Consider the following 23458-nt stretch of genomic DNA (forward strand, 5'->3'; position numbering starts at 1 on the left):
AGGAATTATCTACTGTTTTTAATCTTTATTCCAAGGCTCATTTTTCTGAATGTATATATTTTGCACTGTGGTTGTCATCTATGTGCTTAGATGCTCAAATGATCCTGGACTTTCCATATCTGAATTAATTTTCCCTTTTAATAGTGAGTTCTTCCCAACTTATCATATTGACCAGAAATCAGCTATTTACTAGTATTGTCATAGCCATTCAAATAACTAAAAGTAATTAACCAATGTGATAATTATGGAGTTTCTCTGATTCTTTCCACAGCCTGAAAAAAGTCCACACAGCAGATTCTTAGTGGGTGTAAACTGTCATAGTTACACTGACATTTGACACCAGCTGAGTATCTATTACTTCCCCCACAACTATTTCTTCCCCTTGTATACAGTTTTTCAATGCAAGTTCTGATGTATTCCATGGTTGTGAAACTTTGACACATGTAATGCCTTTGATGAAAAGCACATAAAACAGAAATGCCAACTTTCTGACACATTTATATGCATAATGCATTTGTGTGTGTGTGTGTGTGTGTGTGTGTGTTTGTATATAATATAAGAATTATCCCACAGTTTACTAAATTGTGCAATTTAGATCTGGTCAAAAATTTCTAAATCTGAAATTTTTCAATGAAAATAGGGATGTATATTTGTGAACATTTTGGGTGGAAAAAAGATCGGTTTCGGTGTTGTTTTTGTTACAGTTTTTTAACACCTCCAGTGTTCTTTTAATGGTTTGTTTGCTTTTGGCCTGTTGGTGTGAGCGATCATGGACCTTGAACCTGGCCGCTACCCAACATCTCAGCTGAGCAGCTGGAGAAAGGAACCAGCAAAGCACTAGCCCACAAAGGGCTCTACCCCCAAAGCTCCTGATCTGAGGGAAATGTCCAGCGCCCTTTAAACCAGGAACAGGCCTAGGAAGATCTTTGAGTAACGAGAGGAATCTTTGACTGGCTGCACTATGGACCCATTCTGCTTCCTTGCCTTCTTCCCCACCTGTTCCTGGTTCCTGTTCTCCTTATCCAAGACCCCCATCTCTTCCTATACCTGCTTTTCTCACTCCAGGTCCCTGCTCCTGTGCCTTACCCATGACTCTGTATCCAGCTCTGACCCCTGGGTTGGCACCTTACTTTAATCTTTAGGTTTGACCACCCACACCCTGATCACTACAGTTTGCCCTTTTCAAAATGATGGTATTATATGAATTTCAGATCCTCAGCTGTTGACCCTTAGACAAACTAGGCATGCTGCATATCCTGCAGAAAATGTTAACAATTTAACAAAATGTTGCCGTGTTCCTCATTAAATAAAGCATCAAGTACTTGTAATGAACAAGGGCATGAAAGAATTTATTTTGGTAGAGAAGCAGCAGGCCTTGATCAGCACGTTCCAGATTTCCAGTTTATTTGATTTGATTTTAATTGAGATTATTGGTTTAGTCAAAGGTATATGATTTTTGTCACATACTGTAGAAAGAAAAGGTGTGGCCAAGGTGTCCTGTATTTAACATTAAGATATGCTAAACAGATCATATTTTCCTCAATTAATTTTGTAGCTAGTAAGTCTTTCATAGATATTGATCCATTTTATAAAGGACATCAAGGGGCTTTTAATCCATAGGAGGATACATACATAATAAGGCTGTCTGCCAGATTCTATGGTGTGTCTGAACAAGAGCACAGGACAGGGAAGTGTGTAGTCAGAGCTCACCTTTGCACTCCTCTGATCCTTCTACAGGGCTAGTGTAGAGCTTTGCAACCCGATCCAAACCCAAATGGACCCAAATACAAGTGTCGGGTTCAGGTCGGGTATGAAAACAACCTGGATCTCTTGGGCATTGTTTCTGATTCCCTCCTCCTGCCCAGGGGTTTGGGGTGGCAGCAGCTGCATGCCCATCACCTGCTAGCCACTGCCACCTCACTGTGCATGCTGGGGAGTGAGCATGCTGATGAGTCGCACCATCTCTCACTCTGCAGCACATGCAGTGCAGCAAGGCAATGCCACCATGCCAAATCCACAAGTAGGAGGAGGCCTGAGATAGGTTGCAAGCATGAGGAGCTGGAAGCTCCACCCAGGTTAGCCCCAAGGGTGAGGTGGCTCTGACAGAGGTTTGGTGGGAGCAACCTGGGGCACAGAACCAGCTGCCCTTTGGGTGCATGTTGCCAGGGCAGCGAGCAGCAGCCAGGGGACTGGTAGGCAGGGGCAGAGATTGGGCCATGTGGCAATTAGATCCAGCAACTCTGCAGAGGAAACAAAGGAGAGAAAATGGAGTCTGAGCCACTGACTAGACCCTTGCAACCCAACAGGATTTGACTACAGGTGTTGGGTTCGGGTCAGATATGAAAACAACCTGATGTGCTAGGTCTTGAGTCAGGTTTGGCTGTGGTCTACTCTGGCTCGGGTCAGGCTTTAAAATTACTCCAGAGCAGACCTCTAGGCTGGTCCCCTGCCCTGTGATAGATCAGCTGGCCATACTCTTTTCCTCCATCTCTGCCCTTTTTCCTTGTTATACTGGTGGTAAAAACAGCATAAGAGCCTGTATATAGGTTTTATGCTATTAAAGGATCACCCACAGAACTTTTCTAAGCTTGCAGCAGCGTGTAAGGAACGTGTACCTACAGGCCACAGTGAAAGGCAAGCTGCAGCCATGCTCACTGCTGTGTGAAAGGTTCCATTGGGGGGAGCTGCTGGAGCCTTTCCTGTTTCCTCATCGCTGCCCAAGCCTTTCCCTGCTACCAGGTTCTTTCACTGTAGCAGAGAAGTGCTCCAACAGTGGGACATACAGTGCTATAAAGAGCCGTGTAGAGGGAGGGAGGCACTGCTTGGGTGTGTAGGGTACATACTTTAGAGTTCAGGCATGTAGGGCACTCTGCTTGCCTACATTGCTTTTTATACCCAGGCTAACTGGTTGTGCAGTGTCTGTACTCCACATGCCACCGTAAGTATAGACTTACCCATATAGTACCCATTTATGAGAGTGGTAAGGCCAGATTATGGCAGCAGTATGAACAGTGTGGCCCACATGGAGTCCCACTGAAGTCCATGTTTTTCCAAGCATAGTGAGGACCAACCACCCTACCAGAATTTGGGTCTAAGATTGGGCAAGGGCAACGTCAAGGCAGGCTTTCAACTATGTTATTTTAGAATGTATTTATATTGCCATTTTGAAGACTGTCTTGCATTGTTAGCCCTTAACAGACTTAAACAGGTTTTTTTTTGTGTTTTCTTTGCTAAAACTCAATTCCTTCACTCAAACATCTGTAATAATCTTCATAAATATGAATACTTCGCAGCTTTTGTCTTAGGATCTCTAAATATGTTATAAACTGGGAGCAATATTCTGTCTAGCTCTGACACGGGTACATAATGCAGGGGAGGGATTAACTCCTTGCATGCTCCATGTATAATACTTGGCACTTACATAGTGCTTTTCATCGGTAGAACTCAAAGTGCTTCACAATAGCTTCGTGGGGATGTATTTTCATTTTACAGTGAAGCAAGCTGATTTCTGCAAGGTCACACCGGAGGTCTGCATTGGAGCATGGGATTGAACCCAGCTTTCCAAAGTCCTAGGCTAGCACCCTAATCGCTGCACCATCCTTTGTCTCTTGCAGTCCCTTTCCACAAGGGAACACAAGGACTGGTCTGTCTCTACTCTCCCTACAGGCTAATGTTTCCCCAAAGGGGCAGAGCCATTGCTCCCTTTCACGCACGAGTCAGTAGAGCTGGGAGGCTGCACAAAGTGCTGGGGCAGGTGTGTAGCAGAGTGCATGTCGCCCTACCGCAATAGACAGCTCTGGAAGCTATTCGGCCACACTGAAGCTTGAGTGACTCCTGTCAGGGCTGCCTAGAGGATTCAGGGGGCCTGCCCCCTGCCGCAGGTCTTCAGGGCACTTCAGCGTCAGGTCCCGGAGCGGAAGGACCCCCCGCCGCCGAATTGCCACCGAAGACCCGGAGCAGAAGAAGCTCTGGGGGCCCAGGCCCCACGAGAGTTTTCCGAGGTCCCTGGAGCGAGTGAAGGACCCCAGTCCAGGGCCCCCGAAAAACTCTCGTGGGGGCCGCTGCGGGGCCCAGGGCAAATTGCCCCACTTCCCCCCCCACCCCGGGCAGTCCTGGCTCCTGTTACTTACTCAGGAGCAGTGCCACTCTTCGCTGCCCTCATTTCCAGGCTGTGGCTCAGTGGTACTTAACAGACTGGCTTGCCCCTCTAAGGGCTGGGGCACTGCCAGAGACAGGAGGAAAGACCTTGAGGGCAGAGACTAAGGCCAGTGGGGTAATTGCCTAATGTTATTTTTCATTTTGGTTTGTTGATTTTGGAAAATAAAGGCCTGCAAGAAAAGCCTGCAAGACTACTGGTTGTGAATTTAGTTTGGGGCATTGAAGAGGGGAGAGATTGGTGGTGGACTGTTGCAGAAAAAAAAGTTATCTCATACAATAATATTAATAAAACTTACAATCATAAAAATCTGTCATCTTACAAAATAAACACATCCTAGCAATTACCTCAATGCAACACAACCCTGACAGCAACATAAATATAACAATGATTTAATAAACCCATGGACAAAATTGCCGCCAGAATCCCGCTCCATCCCTGTCTCACTCACCTCCTAATAGCCAAGAAACGAAGATGAGGTTGACAGCATGCCCTGAAAAGTAGAGAACTTTAACGGATATGAAAAAAGGGAGCAAAGCAATTTTTAGATGCACAGGACCCAGCCTAATTGGTTGGGTGGGCTTCAGAGCTGAAGATCCAGCCTAAGCCACAATTTCAAAGCACTGTCTACGCAGCTATTTTTAGAGAGCTAGCATGAGTCTGTCAACCCTGACTGGGAGACTGGCTTCTGTGGGTTGTGCATTCATACCGCCACAGAGCCCTCTCTCTTTCATGTGCTGATCCATTTTCCACAAATAATCATTGTTCCAGTTGAGGAATTTGACAGACAAGTAAAGAGGGGCACTTTCTAGGCAGGGAAGCATTGAAACTGATAATTACAGTGTAGTTGGTGATATGGTATATCATGGAGATGAGCACTGGGTTGTGTGTATATGTTGGGATGGAGGAGAGATTTACTGCTGTAAGAGGTTCTGGTCAGCCGCAGAGAGCAGAGGAGGAGTGGGGTTAGTAACAAGTTTGATTCACTGTATAATCTTCCAAGCAAATATAGCTGGGCAATTAAAAAAAAAAAATGGGGACAGAATTTGCATCTTAATCAGTCTTTTTATTAGTGAAGCTGTGCAGATGTGTCCTGAAAATATAGTGATTATAAAATGTTAATAGTGGTTTCATTGCTGCATTGTGTATTATATATTATTTTATTATTCATGTATTTAGCTGTTGGTATATTATTTTTTTAAGAAAGGCATCTATTTGAAAGGCACAAGTTACGCGCAGTCTACATGGGGTTCTCAGCATAAAAAATAGTGTATTAACTCATGTATTTGAGGCTGATTACCTTTTATGTATGTTAAAATGTTGTTGGTGGTTCTTTTTAATGAACATTTACATGCAGATATCCTGCTTTTCCAGCCTACGAGGCAACTTTATGTAATATATATTTGCATATTGACATAGTTATGATACTAGAACTGGAAGAAAACAAAAGTATCATGAGCAGGTTAAAATCCTACTGGGGGAATACAGCTCCTTAAAAACTTGGTATCACCAGGTCTTTATGGCAAGTGCCTCAATTATAGGTACCGTCTCTAGCTGTGCATGCCAGGAATTAACTCTCAGGTGAACACAGATTTTCAGAAATGCATTCCAAAGGATTCTCTCAACATGAGGAAGGAGCTGTTGCTTGCTTGCTTTCTGAATTTTGAAGATAATAGTGCCTGAATGGTACCATACAAGGGAAATCTGAGAATAGCAATACAGGACCAGCAAGGATGGAAAAGAGGATATTAAGCAAAGGAAATATTAAATTTAAAGGATGCTCTGAAAACTATTTTAAAAGTTTGTTTCAGTTGTATGGGACCTGAAAATCAAAACTAAACCTGAATAATAATTGACTCTCTTAAGCCAGGGCTTCCACATGCCCGCCCGACTGCCTTTTCCGCCACTGGTATCATCTCGAGCACGCCTAGGAGCCCTGCAGCCCTCCTGGGTAATTCAAAAGGGCCCAGGGCCCCCCGGCCACCACTACTGCCCTTCTAAATTGCCCAGGCCCCTGGGCAATTGTCCCCTTCCCCCCTCCTCCCCCATCGGTGGGCCTGTTCACAACACAAAACATCTCATATGTTTGTAGCCCCCTTTTTTCAAACTGGATCCTTACAGGAGGAATTGGGGGATGTAGAAATTTACTCAACTACTTCAGTATCCTAGCAAAGCATCTGAGCCTCTACCTGCTAAGCAGCGTGTTCCCTTCTGCGGTAGTAACAGACTTTCCAGGCCTTTGCCTCCGAGCAGTAAACACAGGTAGAAAGAATTTGAGAAATCAGCAGGAGCAGTCTAATGATCACTCCAAATTCAGAGCCAAACCAACCTGTGTGAAGACTTCTGTGAAATTTACTGTAGCTTTGAAGAAACATTGGTGCTGTCCCAATCAAGGCCGGCTCCAGGGGTTTTGCCGCCCCATGCGGCAGGGAAAGGAAAAAAGAAAGCTGCAATCACAGACTACTCCACTGCACTATGCCACTTTCTTCTTCAGCGGCAATTCAGTGGTGGGTCCCTCGCCGCCAAATTGCCACCGAAGAGCCTGACCTGCCTCCCCTTCCTCTTGGCCACCTCAAGCACCTGCTTGCTCAGCTGGTGCCTGGAGCCAGCCCTGGTCCCAACATGAAGGCTAATGTAGCTAATCAAAATAGCTGTGTTCTGTTTTACACATTTAGTATGTAAATAGTTCCATGTGGAAAGACTACCAGTAATTCTCCTTGACAACATTATGAAAAGAAGGGAATTATCCAGACAAATGTCTAGGCTAAGGAAAAGTTTGCAACTATATATCATATGTAACAAAAGAACTTTTATTGTAACCTGTGTTATTAAAAGAAAATAATTTCTGGAAACTCATAGTTAAGGGTCCAGAGACAACCCTAACTCTGACCCATGTGCAATTGTGGCTTTTTTTCTTAACTAGTTATTATACCTATTTAAAGCCTTAACTCCTTAACTTAATGATTTTTGCAGGGCTTCCCCCACCCCCCGCCAGGAATTGTGTAAAACAGCATCCCTGTCCCGCCATAATCAAACATATTCTTTAAAATAGTTAGTCTTTTTAGAAGTTGTAATGTCCGGAATACTGCAGGTAAGGATGAGGCGATTTGTCATAACACGGCCTCGCAAGTAGTTGCAACTGAACAGATCTTAGTGAATAATATTTTCCTAAATTGAACAAACAGCATGAACGCCAGTCAGCAGGCCTTCCTTCTACAGATTGTTTTTCTGCTTGCGGCTTTGGTTTTTTTAATATAGCTATGGAATAATTGAGCAAAGTGGAGTATTAATGCAGTTTTGCTACTAATATATTAAGGTTGCCAGATGTTGTTCATTTTTTCCTTTCGTTTTTTAATGTACAGCACCATTAGAACTCTAGGCTATTGATGGGGTCATTGAGAACCGAGGCATTGAGAACCAGTGTATTTATGTACAAACAACATTTGAGCTGACGATCATGTTGTCCTCCTTCCCTCATATGACTCGTTAATAGCACTTTTAATGGTCACCTTGGAAACTCACAATAGCAATTTTGGTACACCAGCAACATTTTAAGTAAGATAAGGGTAGCAGTGTCCAAAACACATTGATTCAAATTTATATGTCTTGTAAATTCCAGTAATTGTTTTAATGTGTGAAAAAAAAGTTGTTTTTAAATTAACCCCTCTTTATTTCCAGAGAATATATTTGTTTGCACATCAGTTTTCTGTGGAATAAATTTCAATTAGATATAGCCAAATTCTAGCACTATTCACTATCAGGGATACATTTTCAGAAAAGATAAGGACTGGCCTAAATGCAGTTTACACTGTCAAAGTGTATCCTCAGTGCAAAGCTAAGTAATTGTACTCCTAGGTATCTGATTAACTCTCGTAATCAGATAGTTGGAGGCACATACACTCAAACGTGTCCAATTCAATTGTGGATGAAATTTTTTGTGGGGGAAATTTGCTCCTTCAAAGGGGAGACTGCCCTTTGGAAAATGTGGCCCATAGTGTGGACATGGAAACAATAGTCATCAGGCACAAAATCTGCAAAAATAGCTTAACATGGGCTTCTAAATTCAGACTTAGTGGCCTTATACCAAGATGTCTCAGAGACATCCCATTACACTTTCTTCATGTACAGTACCTGGTTCATAGCTGAGAAATGGTGAGGACTGAGACATTCATGCATGACTTTTGAGCTATATTGCTGGTTGCATTATGTTTTTAAGAATATACATGTTGACCACAGAGATGCTCAATTTTCCATGCAGAGTACCGATGGGTGGTAATCTTCAAAAGATTCAGAAGCTTGGTTTGGATAAGCACCTATGTGCTGAAGCCTATTCAACTCCATCTCTAATGTGATGAGGAAAGTCAGGATTCAGTCGTCGTGAATATGAAGAGTATCGTTTACTAAGGACTCTGGATATAGACAGATCCTGTAAATGATCTAACTCCAAGACTAAATAAATAGTCTGTGGTGTCTAAAGTCATCACAAGGTCTCTCCAAGTCCTGACCTGAACTTAGCAGTTATGAGAAGGACTGTGACTACATAGCAGTGAAAAAGCCCGGCAGCTCAAGCCCTGTGAGCCTGAATCGACTGGCACAGGCCAGCTGCAGGTTTTTCTTTGCTGTGGAGACCTACCCTGAAAGGACAGACCACTGCAGGGTGGAGTTACAGTGGAAAAGGGAAATGCCTGGGATAGGAGGAAGTCAGCCTGCCATACCCCCACCCAACCGCTAGGCAGCACTGGCAGTGAGTGTTCTCTTCACTGAACAGCAGGATTGAATTTACCACCTCAGGTACCTATGGATTTTCACCACTTAGATTCACATACATCTCAGGACTCAACTGTGGCCTTCTCACTATTGATGGTGATTACTTGCTAGTCTTCATGAATGCATCCAGTCATAATGGACTAGTGAATCTGAAGATGCAGAAAATCAGGCTACAGATCTTGAAATGAAATAGAGAGTTGATTTTATCCTGTACATGTTAGGTTATGTAATCCCTTGAGAAGCAAGTGAACAGAATGCAATGCAAATCCAGTGGAAATGTTAGTCAAATGAAACACATGTCCACCAGTTTAAGGGAGGATTTAATATAATGACCCAGTTAATCCTTAATAAATAAATGATTCATTCACAGAGTTGAGTTCAGATGAAAATTTTGAATCTGATGTATCATGTCATCTGTCACACACTCGGCACTGTGTGTGAATGCATCTGGTACACTCTGTATATTGATGATTCAGGGTCTGGTGAGGAAGAGCAGAGTTTGTAGTGAAAAGGGCAATATCTAGGCATTCTGAATCAGTCATAAGCATTTAAACTTCTTTCTAGCTCAGTTTTATTTTAAAATTCTTTTCAGTTGTAGTATTTTTCAAGGAGAAAATGCTACTGCAAGATCTGATACAGAGTCCTTACTGCTGTGGACATAACCTGGAAATAAGGACAGCGCTAGGATTCTTAAACTAGTTGTGATGCCTCAAAATATTCAATTAAGGGCATTCTTTATCTTATTAAAGTGGTTTTCAAATGTATGATATTCGTTATGTACCATCTGGGCTTATGTTTCTGGTCTCTCCGTACAGCGGTCTTCATTTCTATGAGACAAGGTGAGCGAGGTAATATCTTTTATTGGACTAACTTCTGTTGGTCAGAGAGACATGCTTTCAAGCTACACTGAGCTCTTCTTCTCCGTGTATCTCGAAAGTGTATCTCTCTCACCAACAGAAGTTGGTCCAAAAAAAGATACTACCTTACCCACTTGTGTCTCTAATATCCTGGGACTGACATGGCTACAATACTTCATTTCTAAGAACAGTGCTGATACTGTGAGATATTGATAATTTGGAAGGTGAGAAGTAGAAAGAATCCAGTTTATACCTGAGTCCTGAAGAATGATAGGAAGTGGTACATGAACATGAAAATTCAATTTTGGGAGATGATTTTATAACCTAGAAGGTATAAAAATAATGGAAATTGTAATAAGTTTACTGTAGCCCTAAATCTCTTGTACCCAGTTTGGTGAAACTGGAATGATATTGATGTTCTTGATGAATTGGTTGATTGTCCAGATGCTGATAACTCAGAGATCTGCTTGGTATCTGTGAAACGCCAAATGGCACACTTCCATATCCAGCTAGTGGGTGTTTCATTTTCTGTGTAGATTTCTGCCTTTTAGACTGGGATCTCCACTCTGAAATTTGTATTATGATTGAAGCTGTGGTGTTGATGACCTTCCTAGCAGGAAGGTATAACAGTGACCCCCTACATGGATTAATAGTTTCATTTAGTGCATTTCACAAAATATTTATAGTGAATGGTGTTTTTTGTTTTGTTTTGTTTTGTTCCTCCTGAACCTTAATTCTGCTGGGATGAGCAAAATGGACATTGTTTTTCTTTAAGTAAGTTTTCATGGCAGACCTTTAGATAAAGAGAATATTTATTCCTTCCATTTCACATTTTTTGACCTGAGTGTGGAAGACAGTTATGAGTGATGCTGTGACATTTCCTGTGCTTTGGAACTTCATCAACATTCTATGTAGTGGTGAAATATATTTATATTTTCATATTGGGCACTGCTATGAAAAGATCAAATTTACTATTTTTTGTGAGTGTATATTTAGATATTGTTTAGAAACTGCTAGTATTTGATTGCATATGTCTTTTAGAAATTGAGATTTTCAGCAAAGTTGATTCAATCAGTGATGAAATAGATACAAAATAGATCACATATACATAAGAATTAATGAGATTGCTGTTACTATATTAAATCTTCACTGATTACTTACAACTGATACAGATTCAAATTTAAATAGCAAATTGTTACCATGTAAATATCATTCTTCGAAACAGAGATACGTAACAACTCCATGCTTAGATACTGCAATTCACCTTTATGCCTTTGAAAATCTCCTCTTAAGGCTAGTAAACATGTACTTCTCACCACACCTACTTAGATGCTCAGACTCTAATTTATGAGGACACTCCAATATCTTTGACTCATAATTATTTAGCATTCTTGTAGTCCACCTAGTACACTTTTAAATTACAATATTACTGAAATTGAATATGTTGCTGTGAAAGAATATTTAATAATAATATGGCAACAATCTTCTTTTTTTATTCAAGGGTTCCTCAGATTAAAAAAAAATAACTTTTTAGAACTCTGGTCAGTCCTGATGTGCTAGGCACAACCAACTGTGTGTTTGCGAATCATTTTTGTCGTTTGTTGGAGGATTAATACGGAATTAAATGCAATCTGACACTTGGCTGTAGGTTAGTAATATAAACTGATTTGTTTTGTGAATTTTCCAAAATGAAAACTCTGTTTAATATGATATTTTCTGTGTACATTTCACTAGTCATTGCAGTAGAAAAAAATAATGTGTGTGAGGAAAACTAAAGTCTCATTCAAGGAAGAAAAGGACAATGCCTTAAGGAAAAGAATGAAAATTCTATTCTTTATGTCTGAGAAGTTGGTGCTATTTTGTTCTAAGGTGATGCCATTCTTGACCTCAACTCTTTCAAAAAAGGAACAAGTCCGAAGATGTTCCAGATGCTGTTAATAAAAAAGCTGACAGTCTGCAGTCAACACTACACTCCACGAAGGGGAAACCTGAGTATCTTGTCAGTAGAAGAAAGCCATGTATAAGGAGTATGCAGACAAAAAGTGAACATGGGCTAGAAGGAGCAGATGCAGTGAGAATATATCATCAGGGATCTGAGGCCACAAAGTTACTTAAAGGCTATTTGTATGTCTCTTTGTGTGTGTGTGTGCGCGCGCACACATACATCAGTGTTCCCATGTACTTAAGTACATTTGTACTAAAAAAAAAAAAAAAAAAAAAAAAAAGGCCCTTGCAGCCAGAACTCAGGCCCTGAAGTACATTTGCACTTACATCATTTAAAGTGCTGTACATATGTCCACTTAAGTACTTTAAATATTCTGTACTTAGTTCTTTCATTTAAATACATTTCAAAGGTATTATTTAAAGCACAAGTAACTATTTTTCTTTATCTGCAAGCACTTTCAAAATAGTTTTTGAAACAGTCACATCCCTCCCAGCTGTCCTGGATTATGGTTGGTCCCCAGAACCCACTGTCCCGCTTGGAAGCTTCAGGCCCAGAGTTCTGGCTGCCAAGGCTTTTTTGTGTTGGTCTTGCTGTTGTACCACCCAAAGAGGATGGCAGCCCCACCCCACTTCACTTCTGATTGGTCACTGCAACTGGCAGTGGGGAGTCTCAGTTGAATTTCACTGTAGTCAGAAAATTGTACAACCTCCTCTCTGTTTAAATTCTTGAGCCTGAAGGCCAGGGGAGAATTTTTGAAGTTAAATGCAAAAAGAATGTTAATGCTTTATGTGGAAAGACCGCATATTGGGGCTAGGGATGGGAACTTGTTTATATTTCTTGGATCATTAGTAATGGTCCATGTGCAATGTTTTTTTCCATCGCCAGATGAGTTTGACTATAGGCAAAATCCTATTGCCCTTATTTACATGTTGTCCTATTGACTTCAACATGAGTAAGGTGACTTGGATTTTCCTCTGCTTTAAAGAACCCTATAAGGTCAAAGTAAGATCTTCAATTAATTCATTAAGATTGGCATTTTCAAAGCAGCCTAAAGGAGTGAGGAGTCTAAATCCCACTGAAATTCAGTGTTAGTTAGATATTTAACTGCCTTTGTTTCCTTCTGAAAACCCCAGTCTAAATGTTTTGGTTACTTGGGCCATACATGTAGATTGGCTTCATATGAAGGGACGGATAATTGAATGAAGTAGAGATAATTGTCCTTGTCTGCACGGCTCTGGGGAGGCCTTAGCTGGAGTACAGTACTGTGTGCAATTCTGTGTGTCACGCTTCAGGAAAAATGTGGAGAAATTGGAGAGAGAATGCAGAGGTGAACAACAAAAATGATAAAAAGGTTTAGAGAACCTGACCTATGAGGAAAATTAAAAAATACTGGGCTTGTTTAGGCTTGAGAAAATACTGAGGGGGGACCTGACAACTGTCTTTATATTTGTTAAAGGCTATTATAAAGAGAACACTGATCAATTGTTCTCCATGTCCACTGAAGGTAAGAAAAGAAAGTAATGGACTTAATCTGCAGCAAGGGAGATTTAGGTTAGATATTAGGAAGAACTTCCTAACTATAAGGGTAGTAGAACTGTGGAATAGCCTTCAAGGGGAGGTTGTGGATTCTAAACACACAAAAATTAGCTTCACAGATATACAGATATTATGGCAAGGGAAGTATTGCTCCCTCCTGTGTGATGCATACATACATTGCTCCCTCCTGTGTGATTTAAATGACAGTCACACATCATGAATAATAAGAAGTTAAAGTAAACAGTCCATGACTAACCCATAGCTACGTATCAGGTTCTCCATTTGTAAAATAGTGATGATAATCTTTAAATACCATTATAGGTTATTAAAAACTACTGCAGCAGTAAAGAAATCACCTGAAGCAGGTAATATGCACAAGTACTCTATAAATAAAAATGGAGAATGTTACCTTTGCAGTAAAGGTACTCAGCCATACACTGTCCTAGAAATGTAAATTTTTATCTTCCAAGCCCTTTTTCTGTATACAATTTATTCCATGGTAAAGGATCTATAAATGTCAAGATCCTGAATTAGACTTCTTACAGAGCAACTCATTTATTTGAAAAGGTTGATATGCCTTAAGCCCAAGAGCTTCTGACAAACTTGTATGTTATTAGTGAAAACATTCAACCTAGTATTTAATCTCATTCACCAGTTCTCTCCAGTTTGTTTTGGGAGGCTATTGTTTCATGATTACATCCTTGGCTTGCCAAAGAAAATCTGGGTGACAGAGGCAGGGTATGAGACCTAAAATAGCTTTGTAGTCTTTCCTTCCTAGTGGGTCAGTAGATTTTTTTTTCATTTTAAAATATAATTTCTGTGTATACAACACTTGTTTGTTCTCAGTTATGAACATGCTTTTTTTCTGTAATAAAAATTCACCAGCATGTTTATATTGGGTGCCTTCTTATACTACTCTTTGCGATAATGAAGAAAAATGTGGCTCTGGTGGATAGTGTGTCACTCAAAAGCCACCTGCAGCCTAATTCTGACGTGCCTCATGTCACTGTGTGAAAAGAAGAAGAGCTGGGGGACAGGAAGGGCCATGTACCGTCAATTCTGTCTGTGTCTTGGGGCTTCGGGCCTGTAGGGGGAAGGAGGTGGTTATGTTCTGCCCCTTCTCTGCTGCCACACTTGCTGACACCTATAACTGTTGAAAGTATATGCCAGTTTAAGGGGCAGTTCCTTCTATCTTATACCTGGGAGTTGGTCCAAGACCAAGCAGGAAGTAGCTGAGAAGGGCTCACTGTAGGCTTCTGCTGCCTTGCATTTAATGTGGCTCCACAAATATAGGACCAGCATGGTAATTCATATCTGACAGTGACGGCACCTGAAGCTGAGAGACAACCAGAGTTAGAACCCTCACCTGGGTTTGTCTACTAGATTCTAACAGTTTCTCACTTTTTTGTGGTTTGTTTATGTTTATTCTACTTAGATTATAAACTCTTTGAGACAAGGATTTCCTCATCATTTTATATATATATACTGGGGACAATGGGGACCTGATTCCTTACCTCCAGTGCTACCGCAATATAAATACTAAAATATGACCCACTGCCTGCCACTTTTTATATATTCTACACACACCTTATCCGGATGTGTGTGCAATATAATGTGTGTGTGTGCATATCTCTAAAATAGCCCAGTTGTCTTGATTGTTGTTGCCCTGTGTGAAAAAAAAATAATTCCGCACAATTTTATAGATTTTATAGACTTCTCACAAAGGCTATTTTTTTATGTACTGTATATATTAACCACATCTTGAGTTTAAAATGCAAAACCATTCAGTCTTAAGCAATAGTGTTTGCATGTTTTAACTGGTGTCTTAAATGTTTCAATTTATGTTAAATTGCAAAAAGTAAATGACGCTTTTTCTATAGTTTGTGTGTGTGTTTTCTTCTTCCTTCAAAATATGCCATAGTCCATTGTCCCTTTTGTGTGAGGTATTAAGATAGCATAAACTGCTCTCCAAGTTAATGGGAGTTAAGAATGCTTAGCTCCTCTCAGAATCAGATCTCATATTTGCAGGAACAATGTATTGATTTGGTTGATTCCTGATATGTGACAAATGACAGGAACGAGAAATGAAACTTTCTAAATGTGAAGTGAATCGTGCTTCTGATGATATATAGATGATTTAGGGGGAGAGAAAGCAATCAGTCATTCCTGGTAACATACTTAGATACAGGCTAATATACAGTAGAACAATAACTCTCTTACAATCATATTACATTTTAAATCAAATAGACAGTGCCTTCTGCTAGGAATCTTCTTGTACAAAATAATGATGAAGTATTAGGCTTGGTGTGCTTTACATGCTCGGTGTGCAGGATCCATAAATGTTCTGATCATTTCGAAATATTGATCTATTACTCATTCTTTTTATGTTTTCTTTATCATTGTTATAAGTTGATTTTTTTCCAGGCTGTTGTTACTCTTTAAAATTGCCTGGGCATTAAATCATTTAACTAGCAAATAGAGATGTCTTGAAGCCTAAATACCTGCTGATGTTGTATATTATGTTCACAGGTAATTGGACCTATAAATATTACTGGCAAAACATCCACCGGGGAAATGAATGCATCCGTTCATTTTACTGGCTGATGTTTTGTAGGTATTAGGTTTGTCTCAGATTACCTGTAGGTGTTTTAGCAATACCCAACGGTACTGCTATTCATATGCAATTCCCCCCATAATATTCCTCTCTCCTCCTCCATGCAGTGAAATCAATGGGACTATTCATTCTGCATAGATCGGAGAGAGAAATGTTTTAATGGGGTTCTGAATACTTGTAGACATTTCCTAACATTCTTTCTTCTGTTACTGATGGATATTAACAGCTTTTTCATTCAACATCAAAGCCCCATTTTAACTTCTCTGTAGCATAAATGTTCTCTAGTGCCTTAAATAGCAGGGGGTTGTGCACAGCTTTACCACAGCAAAATTGAATGTTTTGGAATCTTTTGCTTAGATTCTTGTGGCAAGATTTTCAAAACAGCTCAACTCCCGTCATGGTACCTAAATGAAGAAGCCAGATTTCCAGAAGTGTTCAGCACCCGGCAACTCCCATTGAGAACACAGGAGCTGTTTACCTGACACACTCTTTCTTGAAGAAACTAAAGGGAAAGTTGGAATGCTTCAGAAAGTGTTAGCAGAGGAATCAACAGCCATTTGTTGGGTGAACCCAAGCCTGAGTGGGAGATGTGTAATTAAATATCCATTAGGAAAGATTCAGAAAAGGACTTGTAGTAAGTTGTGTTTCATAAAAGTTTGGCTTAGGTTTTTGAAACACTTTCTTCAATCTATTTTCCCAAATGAAAAAAAAATGTATCCTGATGTTTTAATGTGTACACAGCATGCAGTTTATAGACACTAATAAACTTATTTTCCTAATTTATTTTTTGTTTTCTTTTGTTATTCTTTTTATAGTTCTAAAGTACAGTAATTAACCCTGACATCAAAACATGCTGTTGATTCATCCTAGAGGGCTCGAGAAGATCTCTTAGAATCCTGAGCTTAATGTTGAAATTAAATAAATGTTAATTTGGAATGTGGTGTGAGCAGATGTTTTCCTAGCAATTTTCCTATAAATAAAAGTAAACTGCACAATAAATCATGTAGAATCCTTTTGCATAACCTGTCAAAGGACACAGTTTTTACATTTTTTTTTCGTAGCGTACAACTACCTTTCATTACTGGTCTGTGCTGGTGTGTTTGTTGCTGCATTTTTATTTTTTACCTTCAAAAAGAGAAATTTAGATTCTAAAGATTTATCAAAGATGGTGGTTGACCAGAAAACATTATATCTCATTAAAATGTTCACCTCTTTGCTGGAAAAGAAACCATGAATAGGGAAGGAAAAGGGCATCGTGATGACTTGATCTAATGCAGAATTGGTAAAAACCCTTTTAGGCACTGAAGTATGATCAGAGACCTGAGTACATAGAATAAGGGATTTTTGTTCAGGATAAATGTGTAGACAATTGTTTCCATTGAAACATGGAAGAAGAAAACATAGTAGTTGGTCCCCTAAATCTATCTTTAACAAAGTCCGTCCATGCACCCCTTACCCTATTCTCCCCGTTTTTGTTCTTGGGGTTTTGGGGTTTTTTCGGAGGGAGAGAGAGAGAGCAAAAGAGAGAATGAAGCACACTTCCCCATAGCACTTGAAATCAAGGATTCTGCACAGAGTAGAAACATCTTGTTAGTAACCTTTGTCCCATTTTTTGTCATCAGTTTCCCTCTTTTGTGGCCAGATCTTCATTTGCTCTTCATTCTGAAGTAGCTGCTGCATAGCATGAAAAGAAAGTCTTCTTTCTAGATGGCAGTGGGGGAAATTACAACAGATTTGGTTATAAGTGGAGTCAGCTTTAGATAGATTTCCCCCCCCAAAACAGTTTTCGTACAAAGTAATGTGGAGTACACTGAGAACAGTAACATGCAGAAGATGCTGGAGGACCAAAGGGCTTACCCTAACACTGTGCGATGCACATTTACCACGAGTAACATGCTGGAGTGATGTATATAAAGGGAGTGGAAAACCCTGTAACTGGTTATCAGTTGCATTTTCCACTTAAAGTACAGTCCATTAATTCAGAAATTACAATGGTATTGATTACAGAGCCAGATGTGGCAAAGGGAAAAATGTATGCTTTACCTATGTGTTCCTTAAACATGTCCAGCAGTTAATAGAACCCATGAGTTTCAGGCCATCTCTGCTGGAAAGAAACATTTAAAGTATTGTACATTCTTCCATATCTACCTTTAGATATTTCCAGGCTGTGGAGAAAAGAGAATATGGTTAATTGAAAAAAATGAGGGATTGAGAGGGGGTTCTTGTGTAAGTAGGCAGTTTTCAGGAAAGCATAATTAAGCTGTGAAATGCTTTATTTCCCCTACAGAACAAAATAATTCCCATCGCTGGAGTAAGTGTGTAATTTGGCTTTTTTAATCATCGAGCCAATATAGTAGAAGAATTTCAACCCAATCTGAACTATGGAAGTTGTACAGAAGCTTTGCTATCCATAGGAAAATATCTGTGTGTGCTAAATACAATGCACTGTTGATTAATGCTCTGAAACCTTAAAGTCCACTGTGTAGCTTTCTATTAAGATAATTTTCTGTAGTATACTAATGGTTCTAGTTTCCAGAGATGCAAACGACTAGCAGCAGGTGGATCTTGAAGATCAAAAAGCAGGTTGATCAGTTGATCAGTGGTTATTGTGGCAACTTTAGCACTTCAGGAGCATCAGTATAACTCATTCTTCAATCACTCTTGATGCTTTCTGGACCACACGTGATCAGGCTTCTGTCAACAGATTGCAGTGATCTTGGTTCTTTCCCAGACTTGCATTATTTTAGACTATTAGACATCTACTGTATTTATAAATATCAAACACCATGACCTTCCACGAGGACTCTGTTCTATAAATAAACCACTGTGGATGCTTGCCAGTGCTGAACTTTGCTAACTTTAATCCCATTGATGGCATTGCCTAGTTCACAGGCAGAGAAAGGAATGATCCGTTTGGTGTAAAGGTTGTCCATCCAGACTACACGTGGCTCCTCTGGCAAGCCTACATGTGACAGGGGGAAAAGGTCTGTAAGGGAAACAAAGGAGAAAAAGCACATCCTGTAATAAATGAGCAATCAATTTTTGGGTCCTCTCTGCTTGAACTCAAGCCCATGTCACTTATGGAGGTTCTGGATATGTTGAGGAGAATGTCCTGCTGCATCTTGAGCTATGGATCCTTACTCTTCCTAGTGGAGAAGTATTGGGTCCTTTACCAATGGCGTTTACCGACCAAAACTAGTCAAATTTCTGAGGAAAAACAAAATTTCACAAAAATGTGCACATTTTTTCTCCATTTTCTGACCAGGTTTTTTGTCAATGCCAATTGCTGCCAATCTATTCAATCATTGACTGATATGTAAAGTTTTTAATTGTGGCTAGAGAAAGGAAGTGTTGTGGCAAGACATCTCTAAATATCCTGATTTCTCCAACTTCCTTAGCGTTTGTTAATTGAGGTTCCCATCTGGGAACAGTACAGACAGAAGGCAGACTGTGGGATTCCGGCTCCCTGAAGGAGACACCTCAATGAAGCTACACAGATCCCAAGATGAAGGGCTGTTGGCTGAGGGCCTCAGAGTTTTTTGGTGGGGGGAGGAGGTTAAGACTAAATAAGACCCCACACAGGGAGAATCTTGTTCAAGTGCTCTAGCCCATTACAAAGCGAGCCATTACAAAGAAATGAGAGACTGTTGAGGGCAGGGTGCCTGCAGGGCTGCCTTAGGTCACAATGGGACACCCTAGGATGGCGCTTGTCCACAATAATTAGAAACCTTTTTTGTCTGTTTTCATGGATGACTTTAACTAATAAATTGTTGTGCATGGAGTTTTCAAAAGGGAATAAAACAAAAGCAATTACACTAGAATGAATCAGACCAGTTATATGAATACTATGAATAAAAGATAACAAATTAGTTGAAAACACATTGGGCCATATTCTGCCCTAACCTAACAAATCATGAAACCCCACACATTGAGTAAAGCAAGATTTTATAGCATGCAGAGTTTTGGCCCCGTGTATTGGGGCTCAGTCCTGCATGGTGATAAATCGATGGTGCTTGGCACCTCATAGGATAGAGCCCAAAATGAGAAAATATCCCACTTACAGCAGGAGAAAATTTTCATGCGTTCTGATTTACTTTTCACTTCTCCTGTTGTTATCTTTTCTTTGCTTCCTCAAAGCGTGTTAGACTTCCAATTAGTACCCTAAAATATAGAATGAAAGCAGTCACTTTCAGAGAAAGCTAAAACGGACAAAAACAGAGTGCTATAGAAAAATACACACTATGAGACTGCTTTAAAACTAATTCTGTATGTTGAGCAGGCTTTTGAATCCAGCCATTCTAATGTTCTGAAGGATTCCTGAGTTCTCATCTTCATCAATTGATGAAGCACTGTATGTTTGCTTACCTTTTCAGTGCTACTATTCTACACTTGGCTGATCAGAAATTAAGAGATTTGGAGACTATTTAGAACGTTTTCAGGTAGTTGTGAAGTGTGCCATGTTTTGCCAGTCTGCTATAAATGTCCATTATCCTTGAAATCAAGTATGTTCAAGCAATGTAAAAGGCTTTATTTTTAACATATTTTAAGATTTTACAATCATGCTCAACTGCACATCAAGCTTTCTTATGCAGTTACCCTCGAAGTCTACAGATAAAATTTCTGTCCTTATCACAATTGTCCTTTATAGTTAACAAACATTTATTTTCTTGAGTTTTTAGTACATTACAAGCCATTGTGCCTAGTTTATTTACTTGCTTTTGCACCTCCTTCATTAATGTTAGTAGTTTATGCTAGAGCTGTTGATTAATTGCAGTTAACTCATGCAATTAACTCAAAAATAATTAACTGCGATTAAAAAAAATTAATCATAGTTAATTGCCCTATTAAACAATAGAATGCAACTGAAATTTATTAAATATTTTTGGATGTTTTTCTACATTTTCAAATATATTTATTTCTATTACAGTGCAGAATACAAAATTGAACACCGCTCACTTTATATTATTATTTTTATTACAAATATTTGCACTGTAAAAGTAAACAAACAAAATAGTATTTTTCAATTCACCTCATACAAGTACTGTAGTGCAATCTCTTTATCCTGAGAGTCTAACTTACAAATATAGCTTTTTTTTGTTACATAACTGCACTCAAAAACAAAACAATGTAAAATTTTAGAGCCTACAAGTCCACTCAGTCCTCCTACTTTTTCAGCCAATTGCTAAGACAAACAAATTTGTTTATATTTATGGGAGATACTGATGAATGCTTCTTATTTACAAAGTCACTTGAAAGTGAGAACAGGCGTTCGTATGGCACTTTTGTAGCTGGCGTTACAAAGTATTTACATGCCAGATATGCTAAACATTCATATGCCCCCCTCATACTTTGGCCACTATTCCAGAGGACGTGCTTCTATGCTGATGATGCTCGTTAAAAAATAATGCATTAATTAAATTTGTGACTGAACTCCCTGGGGGAGAATTGCATGTGTCCTGTTCTGTTTTACCTGCATTCTGCCATATATTTCATATTATAGCAGTCTTGGATGATGACCCAGCCCATGTTTGTTTTAAGAACACTTTCACAGCAGATTTGACAAAATGCAAAGAAGGTACCAATGTGAGATTTTTAAGGATAGATACAGCACTTTACCCAGGGTTTAAAAATCTCAAGTGCCTTCCAAAATCTGAGAGGGACGAAGTGTGGGGCATGCTCTCAGAAGTCTTAAAAGATCAATACTCAGATGTGGAAACTACAGAACACGAACCACCAAAAAAGAAAATCAACCTTCTGCTGGTGGCATCTGACTCCGACAATGAAAATGAACATGCGTTGGTCCGCTCTGCTTTGGATTATCGACCAGAACCCTTCATCAGCATAGATGCATGTCTTCTGAAATGGTGGTTGAAGATGAAAAGACATGTGACTCTTTAGTGCATCTGGCACATAAATATCTTGTGATGCCAGCTAGAACAGTGCCATGCGAACAATGCCTGTTCTCACTTTCAGGTGACATTGTAAAGACATGGGCAGCATTACCTCCTGCAAATTGTAACCAAACTTGTTTGTCTGAGGGATTGGCTGAAGTAGGACTGAGTGGACCTGTAGGTTCTAAAATTTTACATTGTTTTATTTTTGAATGCCGTTATTTTTTGTACATAATTCTATATATGTAAGTTCAACTTTCATTATAAAGAGATTGCGCAGCAGTACTTGTATTAGGTGAATTTAAATATACTATTTTGTTTTTTACAGTGCAAATATTTGTAATAAAAAATAAAGTGAGGACCGTGCACTTTGTATTCTGGGTTATAATTGAAATTAATATATTTGAAAATATAGAAAACATTCAAAATATGTAAATAAATGGTATTCTATTATTGTTTAACAGTGCAATTAATTGTGATTAATTTTTTTAATCATGCGATTAATTGTGATTCTTTTAATCGCTTGACAGCCCTAGTTTATATACTCTTGCTGTCCGTGTGTGTTATGTGCCTCCCCTCTGTGCCCAGTCCACAGAGGATGTGCGTCTGTTACACCCAGAGCTACAGAGCCTGCCTCTTTCTTTAGCTCATGCTGTGGAGACTCATGCTTTCAGTTCTGGGGATCCCTAGTCGATCCCTGTGTTGGCCAAGATGGCAGATGTCATATGTGCACAGGTTTAGGGACAATTTATGTGCTGCTGCACAGCCAAAATGGGTGGGACTCGCACATTTATTTATGATGTCTACAGTAATAGTGTCTATTTTTGTTTGACTTCTAATTTCTGGGCAATAAAAGGGTGAATCTACTTTTTAATTAAAAACAAATAAAATAGGTTTTGAATCTGAAGTTCCATATTCAACAATAGACTGATTATGTTCTACATTACATAATAAATCTGTAAGACACTATATACTGGACTCCACCTGTACTGAGTACTTGTATAATCTAATTTCCTTTTATCAGTTTATTTTATTAATTATCTGACTGAATCAGTGTGTATATATATATATATATATATACACACACATTTAAAATTGCCATTTGACATAATCATCTTTATAACTAGAGTGTAGATTGTTGGTGACTATGTGTACACATCTGTTACATTATTCATATTTTTATTTTAGGAAATACAATTAACATGACTTCAAGTTCCTGAATGAATGTACTGAACTGTTTGTTACAGCTTTGCATGATATCAGAGCCATAACCCTTTGCTCCTGTTTCATAGATGGCTACACAACAGATGACATTGAATTTTACTGGCGTGGGGGTGATAATGCAGTCACAGGAGTGACAAAGATTGAACTGCCACAATTCTCCATTGTAGACTTCAGGCTTGTCACCAAGAATGTTGTTTTCTCTACAGGTTTGTAGAAGGGGAGTTTAAGGGGAACTGTATTTGCTCACTGAAAATAATTTTAGAAGTAGATTTGTTGCAGGGGTGCAGTCCTTGATCTGAATGAAAATTTAACAGGAATAGCTTAGAGAAACAATTCTGAATTTGCAAATGAGATATTCTGATGGAATGTTGACAGTATAGTTCATGCAACATCACTGATGAATTGACACAGAGAATTCCTGTGTGTTTGGCCCTCATGACCTTTCATTCTTATTAGGAAACATTAATC

At 39.4% G+C, this 23458-nt stretch overlaps 1 protein-coding gene across 6 annotated transcripts in view; it reads left to right on the forward strand.

The window, feature by feature from the left end:
• Positions 1-23458, forward strand: part of GABRB2 (gamma-aminobutyric acid type A receptor subunit beta2) — a 260387-nt gene that overhangs the window by 209240 nt on the left and 27689 nt on the right. For all 6 annotated transcript variants that reach the window (XR_004375606.2, XR_004375607.2, XM_032794346.2 and 3 more), the window contains exon 6: positions 23059-23196. Coding sequence is in view for 4 of the 6 variants with exons in the window: in XM_032794346.2 (XP_032650237.1) it covers positions 23059-23196 (138 nt within the window). In the remaining 2 variants the exon portion in view is untranslated. The remainder of the gene's footprint in view (positions 1-23058; positions 23197-23458) is intronic.

The sequence above is a fragment of the Chelonoidis abingdonii genome, chromosome 7 (assembly GCF_003597395.2).
Source record: "Chelonoidis abingdonii isolate Lonesome George chromosome 7, CheloAbing_2.0, whole genome shotgun sequence".
Taxonomy (NCBI): Eukaryota; Metazoa; Chordata; order Testudines; family Testudinidae; genus Chelonoidis; species Chelonoidis abingdonii.